The 14,350-nt window shown below is 39.2% G+C and overlaps 2 protein-coding genes across 8 annotated transcripts in view; one reads left to right on the forward strand and one right to left on the reverse strand.

The window, feature by feature from the left end:
• The first annotated feature begins 1,277 nt into the window (after positions 1 to 1,277).
• Positions 1,278 to 14,224, forward strand: LOC127569964 (sodium/potassium-transporting ATPase subunit beta-1). Its single transcript, XM_052015077.1, has 6 exons — positions 1,278 to 1,798; positions 3,193 to 3,321; positions 4,265 to 4,420; positions 8,227 to 8,411; positions 9,005 to 9,088; positions 13,117 to 14,224. Exons 1-6 carry the CDS (start codon positions 1,699 to 1,701, stop codon positions 13,378 to 13,380), a joined length of 918 nt encoding a protein of 305 aa, XP_051871037.1. The 5' UTR covers positions 1,278 to 1,698; the 3' UTR covers positions 13,381 to 14,224.
• nme7 (NME/NM23 family member 7) overlaps positions 14,076 to 14,350 on the reverse strand; it is a 104,757-nt gene continuing 104,482 nt past the window's right edge. For all 7 annotated transcript variants that reach the window (XM_052015070.1, XM_052015069.1, XM_052015074.1 and 4 more), the window contains one exon: positions 14,076 to 14,299. In XM_052015070.1, the coding sequence (XP_051871030.1) occupies positions 14,267 to 14,299 (33 nt within the window). In that variant the 3' untranslated portion in view covers positions 14,076 to 14,266. The remainder of the gene's footprint in view (positions 14,300 to 14,350) is intronic.

Below are 14,350 nucleotides of genomic sequence, written 5' to 3' on the forward strand. Positions count from 1 at the left end.
TTCATACTGTCTTTGCAATTAGCTCCAACATGACAAAATATTTTAGTTTTAGTAAAAAAAATCACAATGAAGGTTATCAGAACCATGTTGTCTGTATGATCGCAGGGTTAACTTTGTATCCTATTACAACTAACATACTTTTCCTTTTCTATCTGCTAAGCGTAACTTTCCGTTGCTCTCTCCAAGTTAAATTAATTTGAAGGGCACATCAGCAGGCAAGATTTAGTTTCCCCAGTCTTGTTACTTTAAGGATCTATAACCGCTTGATGGGCCCAGAAGCCGAGCATGAATATGAAAGTGATTTTGCGTGTATTTTTCCCCGGAAGCTGCATCAATCACGTGCTTCAGTCTGTAAGTTTTTTGAAGGGCAAACACGAAAGGGCAGGACCAGAGCTGATCAGGAAGCGTGACTCCTTTTTCTATGGTGTGATTTCAGAGCGTTTTCACTGCCTGAAACGTCGTGACTTCTGCTTGCTGGTCTTGTTTACTTCACTGACAATTTAATCTTCATAACGAATGATATTTTTATTTCGTATTTGAGAGCTTCACCCAACCAATTTTTCTCAATTCAGTCTTCCTTTTAAATTACCCACTGCTGATTAAAAATATCTGATATTAATGTCAGCATTCAAGCTCAGTTTTATTGTGAAAAAATTGTGCCGTCAATATCTGTAGTATAATTATGTTGCTGAGGCTAACCTTAAAGGTCTACATGGCAGAGCAGTCTGAGACGAGTACATTAACCTTTCTGAAACAAAAGGGAGAGTCGAGCCTTATACTCATTTAGGCGCATTGAAATATGTTCGTTAACAACAGAAGTACGATTCTGGGAGACGTGATAAGGAGATAGATAAATCGCCTTTTTTGTTCACGTTGTTAAAGTACGCTGATTGAATGATAAGATTCACTACATTACAGCCTTCTCCAAAAGACTGTCATTGCAGAGAATCTTAATGTTAAATCATTATGGTCATGGGAAAGTCTTTTCCAAGTTTAGACTTAAAACATGCTTACTTTGCCCCTAAACCACCCTACTTCCAATAGTGGGGGGAAAAAAAGACAAATTTGCAATAAATCAGCACTTTGCGGCGATGCCCTTGCGGCACCAACATTCAATTCCCCATTCAGCCCCCCTCCGGAGGGCGGGGCCCAGCGCTCTCACCTCGGGGAGCTCGGCTTGGCGACGTCACACAAGCGGCCTGCCGCCCATTGGCTGGCGCCTGGCCTCCCTCGCCGAGTAACTCATTAACGCGGCGAGGCGGAGCTGGAGCCGATAAAATCCAGGGCCGTTGAGTCCTTTACCTTCCTTTAAACTCCTCACACCTGGAGCCTCCACTCTTGTCCTTCACAACGCCTCCTTTGACCTCCTCCCCTTCCCCCCTTTCCTCTCCCTCTACCCGACTACCACCTTTCGAGGTAGAGAAACAAATTATTATTTTTTTTAAAAAAATCCCCTTTTAAAGAAAATTTAAGATACCTGGCAGTTTGAGCTCGGGACCCGGCGAGAGACGACGTCTCGAGTGAGCGCCTTTCAACCGTCGTTTAAAAAAAACCGACGTTGGGCGAGGCGAAGGGCGCGCGTCGCGGCCGATCCGCTCCAAGAGGAAGGCGAAGATTGAGGAGTGGGGGGTGACAAATAACCTAAAAACTCAGCCGGGCTTCTGATCTCTCCGCTACCCGCCAGCCGACCCAGCGAAGATGGCACGGGAGAAGTCCACGGATGATGGTGGAGGATGGAAGAAATTCCTGTGGGATTCCGAGAAGAAGCAGTTTTTGGGCAGGACCGGCAGTAGCTGGTGTAAGTAGCCGGCTCGCTTCTTTCTTTTTTCCCCCCAGTAATCGGTCTCGTTTTTCTTCTCTTCCCTCCCCCCCAAAAAAAAATTATGTTTGGGTGGCTGTTGATGGTCCACCACGCTAAAGGCTGCGAGGTGTTGTTAGTGGATAATCTGGGAGTAATCAGTTTAAAAAAGAGTGTAACCGTGGTGTGAAGGAGACTTGGACCGATTTCAGACAAAAGCGTGGGTGTAAAATGGTGCGCGCTTGTGTGTGTGAGAGGGAGAGAGAAGCAGTTAATGGCACCGGCTTCCGCCTTCCTGTAACATGCGTGACTGTGCCGGGCGTGTGTTCAGAAGCAAATAAAAGTCAATGTGAAGGACATTGTGTGTAGGGGGGCAGGAGCCCGGCCGCTGTTTACAGGCGCGGGCGCGTCAGAAGTACGTGGTCGGCGTTTAAAGGGATTTAAAAAAAAAGCTGGGGATCTGGGGTGATGGTTGCTGGCGTCGACGTGGTCGGGGAGGGAGGTGGGGGTGTCTGAAAGCAGAGCCCGGGGATTGGGGGGGGGGGGGGGAAGAGGGCGAGAAGTTTGAGCGCACGAGTTCCGCAGTCCCAAGGTTGTTCAAGGTGGCGGGCTCGGCTGAACCCCACATGGCAGCTGCAACCCGGAATTGGTGCAGACGCGCCGGGTGGTGGGGGATTCCCCCGTTCCCCCCCCCCCCAGAGGAGACCCGGGGGGTGGGGGGCAGATGTGCTTGAGAACGAGTTTGATAAGGTGGCGGGAGTGGAAGCCAGAGGAGGAGGTGGTAAAGGATCGGGATTTCGTCTCTTAGCAACCGATGGTTAACCGGCGTGCCGGATCCGTGCACTCAGACGGGAGGACTGATCGTCTGGAACCGCGGAAATCAGTCACCAGCCGGCTCTGCCGTGGAGGATTTGTTATAAAAGTACACTATCTTAGTAGTACGGCAGTTTTAAAAGGAACCCCTGTTCTCGAGCTTTTATTTTCTTTATGTATCAATAAACATTCCGCAATGGTGTCATGAGTGCACAAGTTGATTAATTTTTGGCCCAAGTCTCCACCCTTGTCCTTGGAAATTTCTCTAAAGACCTTGAAAGTCAGTCAGTTGAATCCTGCTGCTCAAAAGCGGGCCGCGTGAATTTTAGAGAGAGGCATCAGCATGGGCCAGTACCAGGCCAACCTATCCTATCCTCTTAACCCTTCCCACCCTTGAGTCATAACTTCAAATTGCATCGCGATAAGACCGTATTCACAGCAATAGTGGAACAATTTGAGGCCGAGCTTAGTCGTCATTTGGACAATGAATCGCCTTTAGGCATTTAATGTCTCTAACCACTCTGCAGTGTTCACCTAAAGTTTAAAGAGTAATGTCGTTTTCTGTATTATTCATCCTGTAGTCAAGATAGTTTTATTCTACTTGATCTTTTACGGCTGCCTGGCTGGAATCTTCATCGGAACTATTCAAGTAATGCTACTCACCATCAGTGATTTCGAACCAAAATACCAGGACAGAGTGGCACCTCCAGGTATATCGCTTTTGTATTTTTAAACGTATGAAGGGTGGAAGATGTAGATAAGTGTATTGGGAGCTGATGATAACGTGTAATTGGGCTTTAACTGTATAAATTAATTCAACACACTCATGTGCTTATCGATGTGTTGGAGTGGAAAAAGCTTGCATGTTACAGTACCACTATGCTAGGAGGCAACTGGGAAGGTCACTTGGAGTGTGTATGCATGCAATCTAACTTTCACATTGTTCCGCCGAATTAGGGCTTTATAAATTTGAGGATTTTTTCACTTTTATAAATGTGTTGTATTTATCAAGATTGCATTTTTAAAAAAAAACGAATGGCTGATTAAAGGGACATTATATTCACTGGTGTTCATGTGGGCTTGTAACGCTGGGTTATGCCACCATGTTTTGTAGTGTACTATATTTTGATTGATATTGAAGAACTTAAAAGGGGGCTCTTATGTTGCTTGCAGACTACTTGTGTAATCTGCACCACAATGTACTTGCTTCATTACATAAAGGCCTACTTTGTTTTTAAAATTCCAGCAGTGGACGTGGTGCTGAGGTGTAATTGCCCTAGATGTTCAGTATTGTGTTGTGCTAGTAGCTTATTATTTCTGAGCCACTAAGTTATTTCTGATGTTTGCACATGTAATATAATTACAGGTCTTCTCTGTAATTAGTCTTTCCTAAAACAGGAACAGTAAAACAAGATGCAGCTCTATTCTTCCTAATTTGTCCAGAAGATTTGTATACTTTGGAATATTCCAAATCCTGATGGATCTCTTGTATCCAGCTGTTTTAAGTGACTTCAGATTTGCAATTGCAATCCCAATATTAGTAACGTACATAACCATTGCTTTACTTAATAGAATAATTACTTTAAAAACTGAATATGTAGTTTCAGTAAATTTATTAATTTTATTATCTTTAAATTTCAACTTCATTTCTAGGTCTATCGCATACTCCATATGCTCCAAAAACAGAGATTTCCTTTAGTGCTTCAAACCCAAGCTCCTATGAAAAATATGTGAATGGTCTGAACAAGCTTTTGCAGAATTACAATGATTCAAAACAAGGTGGCACCTCTCCTTTTGAGGATTGTGGCGGTAAGTCTAGAGAAAATGTTGGTTTTACTAAGTGTGCGATGGCATAGAAGAACACTGTTTTCCTGACAGTGTACGGAGAAAAAATGGGAACACAAGTTTGAAAAAAAACACACACAAAGCATGGTATTCTGGGTGACTGATTCAATACTTGTAAATTAAATAGAGCATCAAACTTGCTGGCAAGATGATTGATTATTCAGATGCCAGTTCAGTCTAAATAGCAGCTTTTTACTTTGTGAGATAACTATTTACCCATATCATAGCAAATGAATAGAACAGGGTAAATTGCCTTTTAAAGCTTCGCTTCTGTATGAGTTTTATTTTGGCATCTCTTGAGCATAGGCAAGACTTGCCTGATGTTCCTTGCTCATGGAGTTGATTTTATTTTTAGAAAACGGCCATTAGACCATTTAACAAAATATAGTTTGCCCAGTTGCTTTAATGCAAGTGAATTTTGATATTGGGCTAAATTTATGTTAAGCAAGGGGACAACATCAGCATATACTAACTTCTGCCCTACTCTCTATTTCCTTTCTATCCCCCACCTTGTCCACTCTTGTCACGATACATGTGTGGCAAGGGTGAAGTTTTTTAACATTTCTTATGTACGATTGCATTCACACTTGAGCTCTAAATTCATCAATGTGGTTTCCCTACACACAGCAATTAAAGATATTTGGCAATGTCTCAATTGGTCTGGAGAATTGTTGAAAAGCTGTTTTGTGTTTAAATTTGCAGATTTGGTCTTGATCAACTTTGTGAATTTTAGGATTGTCTAGTCAGCTTAAGCTCAGTGAAACTCTCATGGCTCTTAAATCAAATATCATATTGAAACCATATACTAGAGAGACATGTTCACTGGCTAGGATTTTACAAGCAAGGTAATGGTGGCACTATTAATGCTGATCATTTTGTATTTTGTCATGTGAATCATGCAATCAGATGGGGAAATTTCCAACTGTGCACATGAATTGCATGGAGTTGCTATAGCAATTCATTAAATTCTGAAAATATTGTGAATTTCCATTCTACTGTAATTAAATGATTACCACTGGTACTGAAAGTTAGCCATTCGAAGTGTTGTCACATTCCTTAAAATTTTAATCCATTGCTGGAGATTGAGGTGGGATTTCTTTCAAATACCTGTCATTATTTCTAACTTTGCTATCTTTACCTGATTTGGGATTGTTAGAATCAGTGATGTTTAAATCAATGCTTATTAGTTCCAAGGGGTTGATTGTCCTGTATACATTTTCCACATTGCCTGTAGAGGGAGGTGTGCTAAAATGGATTTTTAATTTGTCCAAGTGTAAGTGCAAAATCCCAAGTGTGGAGATTGTAAATATAGTAAACAACCATTACTTTGCTGTTGATTGCAAAATTACAGCTATTTATATGGCCTGATGCATTGGTACAGTTTCATTCAAATTCTCCCCTATTGAACAATCTCATTTGGTGGTTAAACTGAGATCCTTTTTGATCTAGATCTTTTGTTACTGTTATCTCTCGTCAAACTAGCACTTAATCCTCTTATAGTACTAGAGGTTAATTTAGTGATTGCTGTTTTGTAAGCTTATTCTTATAGGCCAGCTTGGTTGATGACAGAATATCAGGTGTTAAACTTGCTGTGGTTTGGATGTCATGAAGGCACAACAAAAATCTGGATTTCTTCTTAACTTGCAGACTTGTGAAATTTGTACTTGCATTCTCTTTTGCCCTTTGTAGAGTTTTCTTAAGCAAGAGTACTGTCCTTTGGTATTGATTTCACATTTTTAAAATGAAGTTAATTGGTGTCACTGGGTATTTTTTAAAAAAAATCCACGAGAAAGTACTACACCTAATTACTAACACAGTCAAAACAAAAATATACCAAGTAATACATGCTGATACACATTGGTGTTGCAAGCTTGTGCCTTGACAATCACTTGTTTCATCTTGCTGTTAAGGATGCAAGGACCTCTTCTGAAAAGGTTTAATTTGAGCAGAATTTAAAAAAAAGAATAGACCTTAAAAGCATGATCTAGTGAGCTTGCTTGCCCTTATCACCTTTACCCTGTCACTCCACACCACAACACTTTTATTAGCAAGAACCTGAAACCTTTCAATGGAAACAGGAATCCTTTTTATGGGCAGAGTATTCTGGCAGGGCAGGCATTTTTTAAATCAGAATTTGGGTGAACTTGTATCCACTCTCAAAGTTACTGGAAGTGTGCCAGCCTTTCAGTCCTGTTTATCAGGGGAATGAACTGAAAATCTTTGCCTTTTCTTGGTAATTAGTAAGGCGATCTCATCTTTGATTCCTAAATGACACAAAACCCTGTGTTAGAATTGCTCATTCGCTCCGAACAAGGGTAACTTAAAGTACCCCCAAAGGATTGGGTATAATTGAGAGATGTGAATACACAAGAATTGTTCTGGTGGAGATCCACAGTAGTTTTCTTGTGGTTGTCTCGTGCTTTATCCTGTGCAACATTTTGCTATGTAAAGGGTGTACCTTTGCTACTAACTATTTTAGCAAAGGAGAATGTATTGGAACTTCTGCTGTCCTTTGTTCTTGAGCATTGTTTAAATTTTTGAATTTTAAACTACAGAATATTGGAGGAAGGGGATGTTTTTTTTTATAAATCCTTCATATTGGCCTAGTTTTATACTAACGCAGGGCATATTATGATGTGGCTTTCTGGCCTTTGTATACTGAAGGGAGAGAATATAAAATTAATGCCTTGGAAGTTGCAGAAGAGGAAGCTGTTAAAAGGTGTTCAATGCAGGGTATCTTAAGGATCCTTGTGATTGTCTGCTGATAGAGCCATTAGCTATTAACCAAGGAGACTGGAAATAGAATGAATTAATCAAATCAAACTGAAGGAAGGATTGGATGGAGGCAAGAATAAGTAGCTTTTAAATTTAAAAAAATACTGTTTGTAGAATTGAAATTCTACAGTTAACTTAATGAAAGGAAACATTATTTACACTGTTAAATAAACCTACCATGGCAAGTTTAATTGGTAATTGTAACACATGGTGCACAATGACATTGAGGATAAGTTGCTGGTTTTGAGTGGATTGTTGCAAGCTGTCCAATGATTGTGCCATTTCTTCAAAAGTTAATGACATTTATATTTGTGACATCATAAAGTTCAAGACAACTTGGGCCTTATTTTTGTTGTATGTCATTTTGTGGTTTCAACTTAGTTCTGGCTCCTCCAATGGTTTGCTAAATAGTTCACTGTGAAATTTAACTAAAATTAAATGCCAACAAGTAAAACATTGATATGTTGTTTTACAGGGTCCAAAAATTTAGTAAATTTGTCTCAAGTTTTTATTATCCACACCCCATTCCCCATGATTTCCAAACAATGTAATGGCAATGATTTCTGCACTGGGTGTCAGCCACCACAAGCAAATGATAATTTTAAGTTTTCTGAGCCGAAGATTATTTTCAACATAGCCCATATTATAGGTTGCTTGCTGTTTTCAGGTACTGTTGTAGCTTTTCCATTAATTTCTTTTCCAAGGGAGATGAATAAGTCTTGGGTATTTAAGTACAATGAAAAAAATTCCTGTTTTTAGATGCGTGACATGACAGAACAATTGAATATGGAGTGCCAATTTATGAAGCATGTTTTATATTTGTTTCTATACTTTTGGGGGGGGGGGGAGAAGGGGGGGATCAACTGAAAATCTGAGGAGTTATTTTAAGTGTTCCAAGTTTTACTTGATTGTTTTAATATGCAGTTTTTAGTTGCATGCATTGTAATTGTTTGCTGTAAAATGTGTTCATAATTTTACAATATCTGTTGCTTTAGGAATTCCTCAAGACTACAAAATCAGAGGTCCATTAGATGATTCTGAAGGGCAGAAGAGAGTATGCAGATTTTTGCGCCACTGGCTTAAAAATTGCTCTGGAATCGATGATCCTAGTTATGGCTATGGAGAAGGAAAACCCTGTGTCATTGCGAAGCTCAACAGGATCGTTGGTTTCTATCCTAAGGTACAACTTTTTGATAAATAAAAACAAAATTTATAAACTTGGGTTATTGCTACATGATTTGTAGAATATCTGCACTGACACATTATTGGGTTAGAATAGGGACACAATCATTCCATATTTGTAGTAATTGAAAACTATAGTTGCAAAATACATTGCCAAACAAAAATCCAATGAGATTGCTATTGTTCAGAGCAGTTTATTCAAGGTAATCCATTTTGTCACATTTTAGCAAAGTAAAAAATATTTTGTATTCCTATTGACTGTCAGGATTATTTTTATTGCTGATGTGTTAATGCAGAGCATGTAGCAGAGAACAGTATCAAATGTGTTTTTAAAAGTGCATTGAAGCTTCTACAAATTTGTGTGCAAAAAATTTAATTTCAACAAAATGTAAGGGCACAATGCTATTTATGCAAAGGAAATGTAGTGTGGATTGACCTGCATTTTCTGAATATGACATTGGCTATTTTATCATTGATAATTGCTTCATTAACCCTTATAATCAATTATTTGTACTAGTGTACAGTTTTAACAGTGTGAAATAGTGTAATTTTAAGTGGATGTGATTGGTTACTGAACTCTTTTTCTTTTAGCCTCCAAAAAATAGCACTGATCTTCCTGGAGCATTGCAAGCAAATTATAATCCATTTATCCTTCCCATTCATTGTGAAGCAAAGGTAAGTGATACTTGGTTTCAAAGCAGAGTGAGTAATAGTTGTGTTCCATTCATCTGAGATGGATGAGCTTTGGTCTTTCTGTGGATGCTGTGTTAATGTACAAATGTCTTCAGTAACCACTGGCTGACAAGTATTGTTACTTTCTCAAGTGTTTCAATGGATGTATTTTCTGGAGGGGCAACTATGCAGTAACCTCTTTGATCTATCAGTGTTCCTTGCATCAAAATGAGATGAGCACAGTAAATTTGGTTTGGTTGATTGCAGTTTGCACAAGGAGTACATTTTGCTCCTTATTAAAGTTGGGATCTCTCAAATACTGCTACACAGACAGCTAAGATTTCTGTTAAGCATCTTATAAAGAACAGGACCTTGTTCTGTTGTTTATCCCTCAATCGATATCACTTTAAAAACAACATGTATTAGCCTTATGAGATCTTGTTGGGCAAATTGGTTGCTATCTTTCAACACAACATAGGGTGCTTCAAAAAGTAAATGGGCGATGAAGAACTATGGGGTGTTTGGAGCTTGTGAAAGGACATGGATAAATGCAAGTCTGCCTGTCCTTTGCATGTTACCACTTTTGCCATAGCGTTGTGGGCAGTTTAAAATCAATAATAAATGTATGCTAGTAGTTGTTTGAAAGTCTTGATTAGCCATTTCAATTCTTCTCAATTAATTCTCCCTTCTATTTATCTTCCATCTCCTCCCTCTTCCACCACCATCCTCTGTAGGAATGAAGGAAATAGGAACAGGATTAAGCCATTACTGCCCTTCCAACCTGTTGCACTGGGTGTTATCATGGCAAATCTGATTTTCTGTCCAATCATTGTAACCCTGGATTTTCTTTACAGTCCAAAAGTCTATCTTGGTCAATATACTAATTCACTCATCATTCACATCTCTTTAGGGTAAATTCCAAAGAGTCTCAATCACTGAGATGAAATTCCTCCTCTATCAGACTTTTCCTGGAAGGTTGGCATACAAATATTAGTAGAAAACCAGAGGGTTGTGGTGGCAAAAATTATCAGTAAAGTACCAGGCAAGCCAATGGCACTGAGCACTGATGTTCCCTGGATTTGATGGTCTGCATCCAAAGAAAATTGGATGCATTTGTAAGTGCTTGACTCTGGAAAGGTCCCAGCAGGTTGAAAAATTGTAAATATGAATCACTATTCAAGAAAGGAAGAGAAAACAGGAAACTATAGGCCAGCTTGCTCAATCTGTCATTAGGGAAATGCTGGAATCCATTGTTAAGGAAGTAGTAGCCAAACAATACATTAAGGCTTTGAAAGGCGAAGCCTGTTTGATAAATTTGAAGAGATATGGGTGGATAGATACTTGTATGCTTTTTGGATTTCAAAGGTATTTGATAAAGTAGCACATAAAGTCATTGCACAGTTTGTGGGTGGTAGCATTGTGTCAGGAATTGTTAGCAAACTGAAAACAGTTGGGCTAGATGGGTCATTTCCAGCTTACAAGCTGTATCTAGTGGAGTACCATAGGGATCAGTGCTGAGGCAAGAGTTGGAGGAGGATACAGATGGAAATGGAGCCTTTGGCCAATGGAATCCACACTGACCATCAACCACTAATTTACACTAATCCTACATTAATCCCATTTCTATTCACACATTCTAATCAGCTACTCCAGATTTGACTATTTACCTACATACTAGAGGCAATGTGCAGTGGCTAATTAACCTATCAACCTGGAATGTGGGAAACCAGTGCACCTCGGGGAAACCCATGTGGTTATAGGGAGAACATGCAGACTGTGCACACAGCAACTGAGGTCAAGATTGAATCCAGGTCTCTTGTCATGAGGCAGCAGCTCTGCTAGTTATGACTGCTGCCACAGTTGTGATGAAGGGACTGGGGTATTGTAGTCACATTTGCTGAAGGTGCAAATATGATAGGAAATGTGCATTGTGAGGAGGGCATAGTCTCAGGTTTTGTGAATAATTTAAGTGAATGCAGAAGTATGATTTTGGGAGTTGTCTGGTTATCCACTTTGGTATAACAACTGGAAAGCAGACTTGATAAAAGGGGAGAGATGACAAAATGCCACTATATAAAGGGACCTTGCGCACAAAAAAAAAGCTAGAATGCAGTTAACAACAATAAGTAGGAAGGTAAAAGGGCTGTTGCTCTTCTGCAAAGCAAAGGCTACAAATACAAAGGCCACAACTAAGCTTTAAAATTATGCCTGAGGTATTATTTGATCTCCTTATTTGAGGAAGAAGAATTTGGAGATTCACTGGAATTATTACTGAGATGAGTGTGTTGTTTTCTGAGGAATGTAGTGTAGGACAGGCCTATGCTCATTGGAGTTTGGAAGAACGAGAGGTAATTCTATTGAAACTTTGCATTTTATTGAATAATGTACTTTTTATGCCTTAAGTTCATGTGAGGATTCCTTCCTACTTTCCTGCCACATACTGTCACTCCTCTTGTCATTGCCATCTGAAGAACAAGTATCAGAATGTTAATGCTTTTAATGGACCAGATGGAACTGTTGCTAGTCTGTCCTTATGGAAAAACACAACTGATGCCAGTATATCTGACCTCTGCTCAGCTGGCCATGTACAGTAATGCTTCCAGATTTTATTGAGCTGAAAGGCAAGATGTCAAACTGTTAAAGACATTCAGGGTTATACTTGGGGGGTGGAGCCTTGTGTTCTGCTGATAAAAGATCTGAACTAGGATGTTCAGTGGAGGACACTAATGGATTTTCAAGGGTGCTGCATCGGGTAAGAGTGGCTGTATGATCTGAAAGCAGGTGATTGAAACTGATCTGGCCCAATATGTAGACTAAACCACATGACCAAGACAAGTCAAATAATGTTTTAATAATGGGAATGGAAACTATTTGTATTTTGCAGACATTTCCTTAACCAAGAATGAACATTGTTTTATCAAAATTCATCAGTTGCTGCTGTTTTGGTTTCTGTAATTTCCATTTAGTTGGCAAGTGTACAGATCAAGACATAAACATGCTTCAGAGTATAACTGATCATTTCAATAAGATCTGCTGGTAATAGAAAATCACTTTTGGGCAAAGATTCTTTGGGTCCTGAATGATGCGGAGGATTGAGGACCATTGTAAAGTTTTTTGACCTTGCAGAGTGACTGGTATTTACTGGTTGCAGCTAAATTTGACACATTTCAATAGTACAAATTCTGGTCACACTTGCTCCTTTTGAAGATCCCTGCCACACAAATTGATCATGTAGTTGTGAATGGTTAGCATGTCATTCACTTTCCGGTTGCAGTATTAGGCAATCTCACATTCCTTTCAAAGGGATAGTTTTTGAGGAACTTGTAAATGCTGGCATGATGATGAAAATGATCTGATATTTATGTGCTGATGTGCGCACACTTGAGTAGTGAGTGATTGCTAAGATGCCCAGTGATGGAGCCAATCTTCCATTATCCTGAAATCAATAGCCCCTGTTCTTGTACCACCACTTTATTTCTACATGGCCCATGGTGGACTCAATGCAGGGAACTTGGCTTCAACAGTTCAGCTGAGTGCAGTGTAGCAGCTGGCTCAGTGCAAGTATCTGGCTATATTTGCTGATTATTTTTGATAGCCAGTGAGTCCATCTCTGGGTTTGTTAAAAGCACTTGCAAGGTCTGTGGAATGTTTGAATGGCTATGATATTCACAAATATGTGGGGGGAGAAAAAGATTTATATAAAAAAAATGATTTCAACCACAACATGAAACAATTTAAGAATTATTGGTGTGCTTTTGTAGAATATTAAACTTTTATATCTATATTAATAGTGTCCCTGTAGCAGGCACTGCTTTGTTGAGCTAAGATTGACATTCATGGCTTTTCAGCTGATTTTCTGAAGGTGCCAGAGGGAAGCACATTATTTGTCAAAAAACTCATCCATACCTTTTATAACAATCTTATTTCTGTGTGCTGTCTTCCTTGCTCTAAATTTGAAATGATTCACTTTAGCTGCCTATATGCTAATTTCCTCGTGGAAGTACTGAATTTATTTTTTCTTCTTTCATCAGAAAGATGAAGACAAACACAGAATTGGAAATGTGGAATATTCAGGCTTAGGAGGAATCGGTGGCTTTCCTTTGCAGTACTATCCATACTATGGCAAGCGTCTGCAGAAAAGTTACCTTCAACCCTTGGTTGGTATTCAGTTCACCAACCTCACATACAACATGGAGTTGCGCATTGAGTGTAAAGTGTTTGGTGACAATATTGATTATAGTGAAAAAGATCGCTCACAGGGGCGCTTTGAAATAAAAATTGAGGTTAAAAGCTGATAACTGCAATAGAATTTGCCCCTTATTACAAATTAGTCTTGAACAAACTGTCATACATATGGGACCTACACTTAATCTGTATGCTTTACACTAGCTTTCTGCATCTAGGTATGTAAAATAAAAGCAATAGTAGTACATATTTATTCTACTGTAAATGATACTACTTGAGCCATGGGTTTGCCCATTACTGTAAATTATAATTCCACTAATGTGTAGCAGTGTTTCTGTCCTTTGGGTATTGCTGCCTTGTGCCTCGTGTGGGTTTGAGTGTACAGTACTGTAGTGCATTCACTGGTCTTTCAAGCCATGTTGCAGTTTTTTAAGCAAACTTTGCTTTCCAAGATGTAAATACTCTGAAAATTGCAATGGTACTTCATTTTCTGTTATTCCCATGTGTATGAACATACTGCACTCTTTTTTTGGTCAGGAGGGTGGGTGGGTAGGAGAACATGCTTTTTTTTCTTTTGGCAACATTAGTGCAGGGTGATGGGTTTTATTACACTTCGGTTGGAGGTTGAAACAGAACTATGTTGAGATCTGGGTCTGGTTGTCAAGCTACTTTGATTAGTTAAAGATTATTTGCTGGAGCCATCACGTCATGTCTTTGAATGCTTTAACCAGTTATGGTGAAAGATTTTATATTTATGCAGTTGTACAATTTTTCTGCAAAGTGTAATGTATAAAAGATACCAAAGTCACTGGTAAAATCATCTTTATTTGAAGTAAACCAATGCAGTAGGATGTTCATGTTAAAATGCAAATGCAATGTAACATCTGTAAACTTGTTTGGAGAACAGTACTCCTCACCTGATTTAAAGCATCAGAAAAATAAAACTTAAGAACATGTTGTTGTGGAACTTTTCTGGAAGTTAACATTTAGGCCTTGTCAGTTGTCCAAAATCTTGAAAAAATACTGGACCTGAAAAGTACAAAGGCTTAGCTAAGTACATGACAGTATACTGTGCTTATT

This window comes from Pristis pectinata, chromosome 4 (genome assembly GCF_009764475.1).
Source record: "Pristis pectinata isolate sPriPec2 chromosome 4, sPriPec2.1.pri, whole genome shotgun sequence".
In the NCBI taxonomy this organism is placed as follows: Eukaryota; Metazoa; Chordata; class Chondrichthyes; order Rhinopristiformes; family Pristidae; genus Pristis; species Pristis pectinata.

Coding starts and splice junctions, on each gene's coding strand:
- LOC127569964 (XM_052015077.1), top strand. CDS start 1,699: ATGGCACGGGAGAAGTCCACGGATGATGGTGGAGGATGGAAGAAATTC. Junction 4,421..8,226: donor TCCTTTTGAGGATTGTGGCG/GTAAGTCTAGAG, acceptor CTGTTGCTTTAG/GAATTCCTCAAGACTACAAA. Junction 8,412..9,004: donor TCGTTGGTTTCTATCCTAAG/GTACAACTTTTT, acceptor TTTTTCTTTTAG/CCTCCAAAAAATAGCACTGA.